The 14,908-nt window shown below is 46.1% G+C and overlaps 1 protein-coding gene across 2 annotated transcripts in view; it reads right to left on the bottom strand.

The window, feature by feature from the left end:
- Window positions 1–14,908, bottom strand: part of Usp4 (ubiquitin specific peptidase 4) — a 45,961-nt gene that overhangs the window by 3,987 nt on the left and 27,066 nt on the right. For both annotated transcript variants that reach the window (XM_021173310.2, XM_021173311.2), the window contains 7 exons: window positions 9,366–9,557; window positions 8,639–8,727; window positions 6,514–6,738; window positions 4,280–4,350; window positions 3,915–4,033; window positions 3,472–3,621; window positions 7–110 (listed from right to left, as the gene is read on the bottom strand). In XM_021173310.2, coding sequence (XP_021028969.1) covers window positions 7–110; window positions 3,472–3,621; window positions 3,915–4,033; window positions 4,280–4,350; window positions 6,514–6,738; window positions 8,639–8,727; window positions 9,366–9,557 — 950 coding nt within the window. The remainder of the gene's footprint in view (window positions 1–6; window positions 111–3,471; window positions 3,622–3,914; window positions 4,034–4,279; window positions 4,351–6,513; window positions 6,739–8,638; window positions 8,728–9,365; window positions 9,558–14,908) is intronic.

The raw sequence follows: 14,908 nt of genomic DNA, 5'->3' as shown, positions 1-14,908 counted from the left end.
ACTTACAGTGGCCGACCCCCATGGCTCCATAGTGATTGGACACAGCAATTAGGTCATAAACATAAGGCCTTGCTGACCGGTCACAGACAAACTCGGACATGTTCAGAGCTCTGAGTGAAAACATAATGGCCCATAAATATGGTAAATTCAAAAGGTCAGTGTAACCCAGCAACCCCCTCACCCCACAGAACACTAAACTATGTGAGAAGACTAGACCGAGGCTGTCATGGTGCTACCATACCATGGGTTTGAAGCGCGGTGGGGGTGGGGGGTGGCAGGAAATATGCCAAAGAGGAATTCAGCATCTGTGCAGGAAGGCTGAGACCAACCACAGTGCGGACAAGGCCATAGGAATTTAAATGTCAGACAGGCCCCGGAAACCTTTACTGTATTTTGAAATTTTCTTTTGTTATTATTGTGTATTTAAGTTTGAGTAAGTGTGGCCATCAACCCACAGCGTGTTTCAAACCCAAGGCAAGCCACAGACATGACTGGTGTCTATTGATTTGTCACTGTCAATGCAAGCCTCTAGGTCCCATTAGTCCTTTCTCAAGGGCCCATTTAACCCTGAAAATTGCATGGCAGTCTAGAATAAATGTTTTGCCTTTTCACCCAGGAAATGGCTGTTGCGGCTTCTTCCCTGTGCCCACGGCAGGGTCAGGGAAGCTCCCAGCCTCCCTGTGGACCCTAACTAGGATTAAAAGTTTTATAGAGAGCTTTAATTTAAAAATTGTAAATTTTAAGGCTTAAACTAAACGGATAAAGCTGCAAAATAGTGACCTTACATAAACTAACAGTTAAGAATAATTAAGACATGCAAGTTCATAGTCAGTCACCTTATAAATGATCAAATTCTTTAATGTGTTCAGAAGTAGACTTGTAATCATGCTAAGTACTAAAGTAATTATAGGAATAAAGTTCCCGCATGTTTTCAAAGTTAAGCAGAAAACAAGTGACCAGAGACAGAGTTTGTTTAGGTACAGTTAAAAGGTGGTCCTCAAACACTTCAGAGATCTGCAGAATATGGTATTTAAAATGTTTAATAAAAAAAGTGTTTCATGACAGAGGGACAAGTCAGCTCCCAGCAGCTCCTCCCAAGAAGACAATGGGCACAGAAGACCATCCCCCAGGCTTACTCTAAACGCAGCAAAGCAGGCCACTGGGCCAAACACTGCCCTTCACCTCGACTGTTCACAGCACAGTGTCCAAACTGTGGACAAGCATGTCACTGAGGAGTCGACTGTCCCTCTTTGCCTGGACAAGTAGGCCAGTCCCCCCAAGCTCCTACTGTACAGGAAAGTCTGTCAGATTGTCTATGCCTGGTGGCTACAGAGTCATGCTGCCCTCCACCGACCACGGAGGAACCTAGGGTGACCTGGATCTCTGTCACTTTTTAAATAGATTTGGAAGCTGCTTGGTCTATACTTCCTGCTTACCCAAGGGAAATTTATCTTTCTCAGGTCTCTGGTGCTGACCACTAGGCTCAGGGCAGATTTCAGTTTTACAGCAGCAGCCAAGGCTTCAGCTGTTCTCAGTTCTCTTCATGTGTACAAAATTCAGGCCTCACCTCCTAAGCTTCTAGCTGAGAAAGACAGTTTACCTTGCTACCAGACTCTAAAACGGGGTAAACTCACAGAAAAGGTCTCAAGTAAGCTTTTCCTCCCTTATCATGTAAAGAACCCGCTTTACAGTGACTACTGTCAGGAATCAACCACCTGTACCTCATAGCAAGTAACTGGGGAAGAAAACATTATTTCCGGGTTCTTAAGCTTTTACTATGACTGCAAGGTATGAGTCTGCTGCTCTCTCTACCATGTGGCTCTCAGTACAGATTACAGTGGTAACACTAACATACCTAAAACATTGAGTTTTATAAACTTCAAAAAATAATTCTAGCCAGGCATGGTGGTGCACGCCTTTAATCCCAGCACTCAGGAGGCAGAGGCAGGCGGATTTCTGAGTTCGAGACCAGCCTGGTCTACAAAGTGAGTTCCAGGACAGCCAGGGCTATACAGAGAAACCCTGTCTCGAAAAACCAAAAAAAAAAAAAAACCCAAAAAAACAAAACAAAACAAAACAAAAAAACAAATAATAATAGTAATTCTTGGAAGTTTCAGGGAATCGCCTTGAATCCACCTCTCACAGGTCAAATGGACTCCAGATAAGCACTGTCAGTCAACAGCCTGTTTCCTCACCTGCCTGATCCTGGGATCTCTTCTCTCCCTCTTTCCCTAGTCTTGGGACTTCCCATTCCCAACTACTAGGACCATGGGCCTAAAAGTTTCAAATGCACACCTAAGAAAAAAATTTCCCCAAACTCCTTAGCTTTAGCTTCTACCCTTAATATCTATCTGCTTGAGCAGATTTCCAATCAATTAAAGGCTGCAAATTGCTCCAACTGCTACCTGCATGTCCCTAGCCCCAGATGATCCTACAGAGACTGGACAGCAAGAGCCTGCTCTAACCTGACTAGGCTATCATTCCATCTTTTTGTTTTTTGTTTTTGTTTTTTTGTTGTTTTGGTTTTTCGTGACAGGGTTTCTCTGTTTAGCCCTGGCTGTCCTGGAACTCACTCTGTAGACCAGGCTGGCCTTGAACTCAGAAATCCGCCTGCCTCTTCATTCCATCTTTTAATTGATAAAAAAGGAATAAGGGGAGCGACCCAATCGTGCATAATTACTTTCTGCTGACATTAGGGAATTGTTGTTGGGGGCCAGAAAGCTGGATATGTTAGCATTACCTCTGCATTCTGCACTGAAATCCACCCTGCAGAAAGAGCTGGGGACAAATTTTAGGAGTTGGTTCTCTGCTTCTACCCTGAGTCTGGGAACAAATCCAGGTCAGCAGGCTTGGGGGTCAAGGATTCTCAGTGAGCTGTTTTGTCTCACCAGCCCATTATACAATTTTCAAAAATAAAAGGTAAAAAATAAAAGTCAGGCTGAGGCACAGGCTTCAATCCCAGCACTCAGGGGGCAAAGACTGGCACTGAACGACAGAGTGAGTTCCAGGATTGCCCAGGCTGCACAGAGAAACTCTGTCTCGAAAAACCAAAACAAACAAACAAACAAAGTAAACAAAAATGTAACTACGAAGGTGGCCTTAAACTCAATCAATGATCCTCCTGCCGGAGCAAGGAATTACAGGCATGCGAAACCACACCCAGCTGAAGATCAGTTCCCTCGGGTAGGCTGACCTGCTTGCCTCGCCCTGTTAATGAGAACTGAGCCTGTGCTGCCCTGGCTGAAGTCACGCTCCCTGACAGCAATGATGGGCCAGGACAGGCCACAGACTGGAGTGAGGATTCCAGCAGATCAGCAGCGACACAGTCAGCAGGACTCTTCTTAGTGACTTTTCCCACGAGTAGGGGAAGGAAGGACTGCTCCACAGCCAACCTCCCAGAGCCAAGTACTACAATCTAACTCCAGCATCTATCTTCTCGCCTCCCTCCTCAGCACCCGTGCACACACCCACCTGACTGGGAACTCCACGACGGTGTCAAGTTTATCCCGCCAGTATCTGTTATAGGAGAAACGCTTGAGATGAACCACCAGGATCTTGGGCAAAGACCACAAGTCAAACTTCTTTGTTGCCTGCTGGTGTTTCTTACAGGTGGGACAGTACCTAAAGACAAAAGAGACTTACTTAGCCAGGGCAGCAGGAGGTCACAAGGAACAACCTTCCAGGCAGGACTCGACCCCAGGACTTATGAACAAACCCCTGCCTTCTCATCAGAGCAGTGGCTTTTCTCAGTGCAGCAGTCATCTCACACACACAAATATATTACAGAACTGCTTAAGAAAAGATGACCTGTCCAGGTACAGGAAGAGGTTTCTGTGCACACAGGTGGTCCCAGCAAACCTCAGAGCCTAGGAGGGTACATAGGTCCCCTGCTCAGAGCTCGGGGACTTGCATACCAGGGGTCATGCTCCCCAAGGGTCTCCATGGTGGTGAAGAGCTCGATGCACTCTCGCAGGGCTACCGCCGCCTTCTTCTTCTTCTGCGGCTGTGACATGCTCAGGTGCTTCTCACAGGCCTGCGGAGAGAAGCACTGAGCTCTGCTGTGAAGCCTCTTCCCGGCTCACGGGATGCTAAAGCTCTGCCTGGAATATACCGTGCTTTCTGCAGTCTCTGCACACAGAATGGCAGTCTTGGGTGCTTTTCATTTCAAGTCATAAGGAAAATTTGTTTTAACTGTTGTCCAATCAATGAGAGGAACATCAATGTATTTTCAGAGCAGAAGCCAGAACACAGCACTGACCACAAACCCCAAATGACATACCTCAGATTCTTGCTCATCAAAGTAAAGGCTTCGGGTCTCACTGTCCCAGTCAATGGCCAGTGTGGATCGAGCTGTGGAGGGGACCATAGTGTCACTCATTATGGAATGACCAACACCAGGAGAGGCTCTCCAAGTGAGAAGGGCCACACTCAGGCAGCAGCACCACACCTGCTCACCCACCACCAGCCACTGAGGAGAGCAATGCTAGAACCTGGGGCAGCCTTTTTGAATCTCAACCTCCCACAGCTTCAAAGTCTCCCCTAATATTACAGATAACCCCCAAACCCCAGAATCTGACAGGTCATACACAGAGTCAAGATGAAATAACCGCCTTTAATCCCAGCACTTGGGAGGCAGAGGCAGGTGGATTTCTGAGTTTGAGGCCAGCCTGGTCTACAGAGTGAGTTCCAGGACAGCCAGGGCTATACAGAGAAATTCTACCTCGGAAAAAACAAAACAAAACAACAAAATAAAAATGTAAATGGGAGAGTAGATATGGCCCAGAGATTAAGAGCAATTTCTGCTCTTGTAGAGTACCCAAGCTCAGCTCCCAACACCTACACAGTGGCTCACAGTAGTCTGAAGTTCTAGTTTCTGGGATCTGACAACCTCTCCTGGGCTCTGTGAGCACGAGGCATGCATGTAGTAAGCTTACAGACAGGCAGCAATAAAAACTCAGATAAAAGACTGTCTGTAAAGGGAACCGGGAACTACAGTGAGTGCTAGAGCCTCTGCCTTGTATGTACAAGTCCCTGAGGTCAGTCCTTAGTCCTGATAAATACATGAAACATTTAAAGAGCTGGAGGAGGCTGGAAAGATGGCTTAACAGCTAAGTGCCCTGTCTGCTCTTCCTGAAGACCCAGGTTCAATTACCATCACCCAAAGGCTCTTGATTGTCTGAAATTCCAGTCCTGGGGGATCAGATTCCCTCTTCTGGCCTCTGCAGGCACTCATATGGTGCACACATATACATGCATGTAAAATACCCATTCACATAAAAATTTTTGAAAGGTATGGGTTGGGCTGGAAAGATGGCTCAGTAGTTAGAGAGATCATTTATTACTCTTGTAGAACACTAGGGTTCAGTAGAACACCCAAGTTGGGGAGCTCATAATTTATTACAGCTTTAGTTCCTCTGCAGGTCCCAGGCACACACATAGTATACATACATATATGCAGGAAAACACTCAAACACATAGAATCTAATTTTTTAAATTAAAGCTGGGTAGTGGTGGCAGGCACCTTTAATACCCAGCACTTGGAGCGCAGAGGCAGGTGGATCTCTCTGAATTTGAGGCCAGGGCTACAGAGAAACAACAAAAAAATTTTTTTAATTAAAATGAAGGGAAGGGAAGGAAGGGCAATGGGGGGTGGGGGGGGGGAGGGAGAGGGAAGGGGGGGAGAAACTAACTGATAACTAGTTAAGGTAGAAGACAAAGGGTGCAGTGTCCGCCCTGCCCATGGAGGCATCACACATGATGCATGTCCACACCCCTAGAGATGGTTTTGCCCAAGCGCTGTCCTGATTACAAAGCTCCACGTAACTGATATCCACAACTACCCCTAGCTTCATCATACACAATTAAGTATTTTTACGGAAGAGACAAATACACCTATTCTTATGAGGGAAGCAAGTCTACAGAAATGCTCCTAGCATGACCCTAAGAATCACTGAGCCAGAGGAAAGCTCTCACAGAGCAATGGAAGCCTGTTTGCTTCTGAGGTCAGGAACATCAAGGATTAAGGTGACAGCTGGGCATAGTGGCACATGCCTGAAATCTAAAGACTCAAGAGATAGAGACAGGAAGGTCAAAAGTTCAAGGCCAGCATCAGCTATATGTAGTCTGGGGTTAGAGATGGTGAGGAATACTTCTTGCTCTGGTAGAGTTCAGGTCCCAGTATCCACTTGGTGGTTCACAGCAGTAATGTCCATTGTAGGAGATTCAATGCTGTCTTCTGGTCTCCACTGATACCAGGCACAAACATGGTGCACAGACATACAAGTAGGTAAAATGTCAACACATAAAAATGAGGGGGGCGGGGCTTGTCTTAAACTTGCCACTTTACTACCAAAGGGAATAGGGTAAAACTCCTTTGAGAGATGTGTGTCCTCAAATGTCTGAACCTAGAGCTACATAGAGTTACCACCTGATGTAGGGAATATGAAGTAACGCGATTCCCAAAGAGCTCTTATGTGCCCCAAGTCTACCTGAAGGGGCAGAGCAAGCACTTACAGTTGAGTCTGAGGAGTCTCCCGTCAGTCGCCAGTGAATTGATGTCAGCCGTTCCACAGGAGTTCACGAGGCTGAAGGTAAAGAGCCTCCTGGGCCTCGGCTGGCCTCTCACCTTTTGGGCGCTCTCGCTACGGTCATCTCCCTGATCGTCCTCACCACTGCCTTCCACTTCGGAAAGCTGCTCTTTCCCTTCCTCTTGATGATCCATTTCTTCCTCTTCATCTCCTGATACACATGGAAAACAATTTGTGAAGTCCCATATTTAGCCAGGTATGGTGGTATCTATCTATAACCCAAGCACTCAGGAGGCTGAGAAAGGACAGTGAGTTCAAGGCCAGCCATAACCACATGACAAGTTTGCGGCTGGCCTGGACTACAGGAGACCCTACCTCAAAACAACATAACCCACAAAGAAACCATAAGACATTTATTTACTCTAAGGTGCATTATTATTTCCTAGTATATTTTGTTGTATATATATTCTTAAAGATTTATTTATTTATTATATGTAAGTACACTGTAGCTGTCTTCAGACACTCCAGATCTCGTTACGGATGGTTGTGAGCCACCATGTGGTTGCTGGGATTTGAACTCAGGACCTCTGGAAGAACAGTCTGTGCTCTTAACTGTTGAGCCATGTCTCCAGCCTCTTTGCTGTATATATTGAAGTGTATCCACCCCTATACATCTCCATAGTTATTAGATACTTGATTTAACAAGTGCCTGCCTCCCAGGGGCAGACAAGGCATGCTATTCCATGATGAGCTACCAGATACCCAGAGAGTGAATGCATATATTTATTTGTTTCTCAAGAGAGAGGTGGTTTTTTGTTTGTTTGTTTTTAATAGCCCTGACTGTCCTGAAACTTACTCCATAGACCAGGCTGGCCTGGAACTCACTCTGTAGACCAGGCTGGCCTGGAACTCAAGAGATCCACCTGCCTCTGCCTCCCAGTGCTGGGATTAAAGGTGCACACCACCACCATCGCTGCTGCTGCCGCCGCCACCGTTGAGAATTTAAGTGCATCTCTTGGCAGCAGCTCCTCACATCACAGGGTCCTCCCCTTGACTTCATCATTAACTTCACAGAGAGATGCACTAAAATGGAACACTCAGTACCCGACAACAGTTTTGCAAGAAAGAAGATCTTGAAGTCAGATTTAAAATCTTGCAGTCTCAGTGCTTGGAAGGACTGGGAAGGAAAGGCAAGCAAGCCTAACCTACACAGTGTGTTCGAGCCCGGCCTGGGTTAGAGACAAAGGGAGCATTAAAGTCAACAGAGAAAGGCATGTGCTGCATGAGTGTGGTGAGCTGAGTTTGCTCCCCAGAACCTGCATAAAAACAGATGCAGGAGAGAACTAACTTCCAAAACGTCACCCTCAGCCTCCACACACACCCATGCATAGACAATGCACACACGGATACAAGCGTAATACATAAAAAAGTTAAAAACCCAAAGAATTCAGAGATGACTTCTGGATTTATAGGAACAAAGGCACATGATCACCTACACACTGCAGACCAGGCACACTGGCCACAAGAAGGGACCGAGGCCTTGGGGTTTGCAATGAACCCACTGCACTGTTTTTCAACTGTGACTTATGACCTAAAACTCAGTTGTTTCCTAGGAAGTCAGAAATAAATGCCCAAGATAGCCAGCTTCAACCTTCTGATTAGCTGGCCAGGAAATCTGTCCTTTTGGGGCAGTAAAGGCTCAGCAGCCATGCTGCACGGTGTGTACAAGTTCATGCTGGGGAAGTAAATGCTAACAGATTAGAAGGAGACTCCGGCTCTGGAAGCTCGGGAAGGGAGCACAGCAGGCAGTGATCATGCAAGGCCTTCATGACCAGCACTGTAAAATCAAACAGATCTTGGCCCTGCTTCATAACTTTAGCCTCGTGTTACCCAGTACTTCCAGGCTCAGTGTGTCTGAGATAGAACACAATGTGAGTCAGCAGGAATCCAAAACCATTCTACAAGATCCGAAGGTTAATGGTGACTAAGAGATCCTACACTCTACCAGTCCAGACTCAAATAAATCCATGTGTTTAACACCTTCCAAGAAGAGGGAAATCAGGAGCAATGAGGTCATCGCAGCCCCGCAGCCCCGCAGCAGGAGTGCTTACCTTCACAGCTACTCCTAGAGCCATTGCAGGCCCCAGGCTCTAAGGGTGGGCTGAGAAACTCATCAGGCAAAGGCTGTTTTATGTAGCGGCTTAAAAAAAAAAAGATTGTTGGTATTAACATTTAACTCTTTTTCTCCAATACAGCTATGAAGCAGTACGTAATTCACATATTCAGATATCCATAAGCATAATGTAATGGCTCAAGAAATTAAGAACCACCTAAGAGATCACAGGTTAACTTAGTAAGTCAATAAAGATACCGAGAAAGGCTGGTTTCAGGTCTTCTGGGAATGTGATATGCATTATTTGATTTGATTGCAACAGGGTTTTATGGTCCCCAGGCTGGCCTCTAATTTGCTATAGACTTAAGGAAAACTTTCAGCTCCCAATTCGCCTGCTTCCACATCTCACGTGCTAAGGTTACAGGAGTGCACTGTGACCATGCCTGGTTTACGGGGCTGTGGAGAATCAACACAGGGGTTTGTGCAAGCTAGGCAAACCCTCTTCTCCTCCAGCTGAATGCCATCCAGCACCTTCCATCATAAGGTAGTTGATAAGATTACGTGTGCCAGCTACTCCGTCCCGTTAGCCTCTGCCCCGACCTGCCCCTCTCAGGGTCTGGCACAGGTCCTTTTCTCAGAGGTGAGTACATGGTATCAACAGAAAAACGACAAGTGCAGAACCCATTCATCTCAGATAACCATGTGATTACATTTCCAGTACCAACCTGATACGATCACAAACAGCCTGGTACAAAGACTCCAGGGTTAGCTTGTGCTTAGGGACAGAGACAAGAAGGGGCTGTCCATAGAGCACAGCCCCCGAGGAAGCACTCGACGGCCTGGACTTCTTCTCTCTGAAGTAGACTGGAAGAGTGATACACTCTGAGCCATCCATGGACGTGTTGCAGACCTCATACCTGCACGAGTCACAGAGAGGGAACCTTTAGCAGCAGGTCCGTCAGCAAAACAGATAAGCTGCTGCAAGGGGGTGAGCTTTTTATCTTGAGGATAAAAGGTAGAGTACCTTTTCAAAAGAAAAAGGAGATAAGCCATTTCCAAGGTGATTACAGGTTGAGTCAATAATCTCACCAAGGTGGCACACGCCTTTGATCCCAGCACTTGGGAGGCAGAGGCAGGCGGATTTCTGAGTTCGAGACCAGCCTGGTCTACAGAGTGAGTTCCAGGACAGCCAGGGTTACACACAGAAACCCTGTCTCGAAAAATCAAAAACAAAACAAAAAAATCTCACCAAGGATCACTGTCAATGCATGTGAACCTACAGAACTCAGACACTGGACTACACTGCTTACTCCCAAAGACATAAACCATGGGCCATCTCTGATCATCAAAGGAAATGAGGACCATCATGGGCACCACCATGGAGAATTCGTCTACCAACTTCACTTTTTCTCACCAAAAAGCTCAACTTTTAAAAGTTATTTTTTAAGTCTGTCTCTCTTCCTCCTTCCTTCCATATCCCAGGCAAGTCTCAAACTTACAACATAACGGAGGAGGACCTTAAACTTCGAATCCTTCCTCCTCTGCCTTCCGAGTGCTGGGATTACAGACACACCTGGTTTATCTGGTGAGAGGGACCAAATTCACTACTTTGTATACACTAGACGAGCATGCTACCAACTAAGCTATATTCACATTAAAAGTGTTCAACACTACCACCCAGCTAGGAGCTCAATTTTTTAAACTGAGTTAGCGGGACAGTGATGGCACACTCCTTTAATCCCTGCACTTGGGAGGCAGAGGCAGGCGGATTTCTGAGTGCAAGTTCAGCCTGGTCTACAGAGTGAGTTCCAGGACAGCCAGGGCTACACAGAGAAACCCTGTCTCGAAAAAAAAAAACAAACAACAACAACAAAAACCCAACTGAGTTCTTAGTGCTCTTCTGTATAATAAAGCCAAATATAACACACTGAGACTGCGAGCCAGAACCTTATTAAGTGGGGAAAGTTATAAAACCAGTTACTTACCATTGTTATTCCAAGAATCACTCACTATGCCGGGGCCAAACAAACACAGAAGTGGATGCTCACTGTCAGCTATTGGATGGATCACAGGGCTCCCAATGGAGAAGCTAGAGAAAGTACCCAAGGAGCTAAAGGGATCTGCAACCCTATAGTTGGAACAACATGATGAACTAACCAGTACCCCGGAGCTCTTGACTCTAGCTGCATATGTATCGAAAGATGGCCTAGTCGGCCATCACTGTAAAGAGAGGCCCACTGGACTTGCAAACTTTATATGCCCCAATACAGGGGAATGCCAGGGCCAAAAGAATGGGAATGGGTGGGTAGGGAAGTGGGGGGGGGTATGGGGGACTTTTGGGATAGCATTGGAAATGTAATTGAGGAAAATACGTAATAAAAAAAAAAAAAAGAATCACTCAAGCAAAATAAAATAATTATACCCCACACCTTCTTATTTTTTGAAAAGTTTACTATGAAGTCTGGGCTGGTCAGGAACTTGTTATGTTGGCCAGAGCGGTCTCAAACTCACCAGAGCCACCTGCCTCTGCCTCCCAAATGCCAGACACAGGTACACACCACCACATCCAGCCATATCCAACTTTATAAAAATCCAGAGAAAACCAAACAAACTACTAGGTACAAGTAAATTACTTTGAAATCTGTGTCTTAAAATAGTGAATAAATAGCACCAGATATAATAAGGACGGAGATTTAGAGGTAACGTTTGCTATTCTGGAGTCGTTACTAAAATTATTGGCAACTGACTGCAGTCTTTCTCTCTACCTAGAGAGGCACACACAGACTCACTGATTCCAATTTGGCGAGTGCACAAACTGCAGTCTTCCTCAGTGCCTGGTCAGCAGTCTTCATTAGGAATCACAAAGGAAAAACCAAAGTCCTTTAAAGATTTATTTTTATTGGCATTTGTGTATATGCCTTCATGAGTTCTATGCACCATAAACATGAGCATGGAGTCCTCAAAAGCCTGAAGACACGAGATCCCCTGCCACTGGTGATAAAGGTGACTGTGAGCTTCCTGACACAGGTGCTGGACCCGAAGCTGGTCCTCTGCAGGATAGGTACTCACAGGAACTACTGCCCTAAATCTCAACCTCCAGGAGCAGTTTTTGTGAAAATGCTTGTGTGTGTGTGTGTGTGTGTGTGTGTGTGTATGTGCGGAGTGGAAACTGACAGGCACATGTCACACAGCACAGCGGTGGCCATCACAGGACTATTTGAGTGGAGTGAGTTCTCTCCCTCTATGTGGGTTGGAGAGATTAAACTCTAGCAGTTAGACTGTCAGCAAGTAGCCATACCTACTGAGCCACCTTGCTGGCTGGTGCAGGAGGGATTTAAAAAACAACTCACTGGCGCACGCCTTTAATCCCAGCACTTGGGAGGCAGAGGCAGGCGGATTTCTGAGTTCGAGGCCAGCCTGGTCTACAAAGTGAGTTCCAGGACAGCCAGGGCTATACAGAGAAACCCTGTCTCGAAAAACCAAAAAAAAAAAAAAAAAAAAAAACCAACTCATATGACACGCTGTAAAGAAAGATTCAGTACTCACTGATAAGTGGATATTAGCCCAAAAACTTAGGATACCCAAGATATAAGATACAATTTGTTAAACGCATGAAACTCAAGAAGAACGAAGACCAAAGTGTGGACACTGTGCCCCTTCTTGGAATTGGGAACAAAACACCCATGGAAAGAGTTACAGAGATAAAGTTTGGAGCTGTGAAGAAAGGATGGACCATCTAAAGACTGCCATATCCAGGGATCCATCCCATAATCAGCTTCCAAATGCTGACACCATTGCATACACTAGCAAGATTTTGCTGAAAGGACCCAGATATAGCTGTCTCTTGTGAGACAATGCCGGGGCCTAGCAAACACAGAAGTGGATGCTCACAGTCAGCTATTGGATGGATCACAGGGCCCCCAATGGAGGAGCTAGAGAAAGTACCCAAGGAGCTAAAGAGAACTGCAACCCTATAGGTGGAACATTATTATGAACTAACCAGTACCCCAGAGCTCTTGACTCTAGCTGCATTTGTATCAAAAGATGGCCTAGTCGGCCATCACTGGAAAGAGAGGCCCATTGGACTTGCCAACTTTATATGCCCCAGTACAGGGGAATGCCAGGGCCAAGGGGTGGGGGTGGGTGGGTGGGGGACTGGGAGGGGGGAGTGTATTGGGGACTTTTTGGATAGCATTGGAAATGTAATTGAGGAAATTACCTAATTAAAAAAATAAAAAGAAAGATTCAAGTTAGCAATGGTTAGCAGCTGGGCCTCGAGTGAGGCTGCTCCAAGTTCCAGGTTCACTGTGTCCTTTTCAGGTTGGAGTGACCCAGTGATGCCCTCTAACTTCTAGGTCTGTGTACTTGGTAGGATTACTCACCTACCAGGGTGTGGTGAGCATTAAATTACAAGGATAGCATGTAACATGGCTAAAAATACTATCTGTACCAAGAAGTGAAGTTTCACACCCATACCCAGCACTCAGGAGGCAGAAGGACATGGTTCATTGTGAGTTTGAGGCCAGCCTGGTCTGCATGGTAAACTCCAAGACAACCCAGTCTCAAAACAATGTATCAACCAACCAAGATCAAACACTGTGTCACTATTCTCATAAGACAATTCATTCTCTGTGTGTGGTGCATGTTCGTGTAGAGGTCAAGTCAACACTGGCATCTTTCTCAGTCAACTCTGTTTTCTGAGTCAGTGTCTCTCACTGAAGTTGGAGCTCACCATTTCAGATAAGCTCGCTGGCCAGCAAGCCCAGCTCCGCTTCCACAGCACTGGGATTACAGACATGCACCACTAGGTCTAGCTTTTTACACAGGTGCTGGGAATCTGAACTCAAGCCCTCGTGCGTGTATATGTGTGTGTGTTAGAATATGTATGTGTGTGTGTGTGTGTGTGTGATAATGTGTGTGGAGGTCAGAGGACAGCTCTGTGGAGTGGGCTCTCTCCTTTTACTATGTGGATTGGAGGGACCAAACTCCTGGAACTTGCTTTGTAGACCAGGCTGGCCTTGAACACGGAAATCTCCCTGCCTTTGCCTCCCAAGTGTAGGGAGGTTAAGAGGTGGCTCAGCAGTTAAAAGCACTTCTAGCCTTGACTGGCCTCAAATTCAGAGAGATCTGATCTGCCTGGCTCTGCTGAGACTACAAAACTGAGCAAGCCAACTGGCCGCCGTTCTGAATGGGAAGTAAAAAGAGAGTATACGTAAGACATGGCTGGCTGGAAGCTGCACCTCTGTACCTAGGAGGACGACACACACCCTATTTCCCAAAGAGTTGCCACAAAACAACACTTTGTATTGTTTCCATGGTGATGAGAAAACTGAAAAGCTGAATCTCAGAGCTTTGCAGAATGCCTGAGCTGCCAACAGCCATCCATTCATTCTGAGATAAGAGAGTGCCACCATGGCATCTGCTTGAGAAGCAGAAAATGGGGCAGAGAAACCGGAAATCCCTGTATACCACTGCCCTTTGATTGCCCTGGCCTTTCACACAGCTGTGACTCTTTGTTTTTCTCTAAGACAGGGTTTCTCTGTGTAGCCCTGTTTGTCCTGGAACTCACTCTGTAGACCAGGCTTGCCTAGAACTCAGAGATCTTTCTGCTTCTTCCTTGTGAGTGCTAGAATCAAAGGTGTGTGCAAACACCAACTGGCCAGCTGATTCTTATTGAGCAAGAAACCTCTGACAGCAGAGCCACTGAATTAGTCCTCTTAGCAAACAGAATCTATTGCCAAAGCTGTGTTAGTGCAGGGCTCTGTGGGGCCAAAGGGTCCTTGGTACTAACACATACCCAGTTTCCTGAACATGTATCTCTGGCCAGGTACTAGGACATATATACACAAGCACCTAAGCCAGATACTAGGACATATATACACAAGCACCTGGTCAGCTACTAGGACATATATACACAAGCACCTAGGTCAGCTACTAGGACATATATACACAAGCACCTGGTCAGGTACTAGGACATATATACACACAAGCACCTAGGTCAGCTACTAGGACGTATATACACAAGCACCTAGGTCAGCTACTATGATATATATACACAAGCACCTGGTCAGGTACTAGGACATATATACACAAGCACCTAGGTCAGCTACTAGGATATATATACACAAGCACCTGGTCAGGTACTAGGACATATATACACAAGCACCTAGGTCAGCTACTAGGACATATATACACAAGCACCTAGGTCAGCTACTAGGACATATATACACAAGCACCTAGGTCAGCTACTAGGACATATATACACAAG

Source organism: Mus caroli, unplaced genomic scaffold (genome assembly GCF_978045245.1).
Source record: "Mus caroli unplaced genomic scaffold, Mus_caroli_1 scaffold_11, whole genome shotgun sequence".
Lineage (NCBI taxonomy): Eukaryota > Metazoa > Chordata > Mammalia > Rodentia > Muridae > Mus > Mus caroli.
This window is presented reverse-complemented; position numbering and strand designations above follow the sequence as displayed.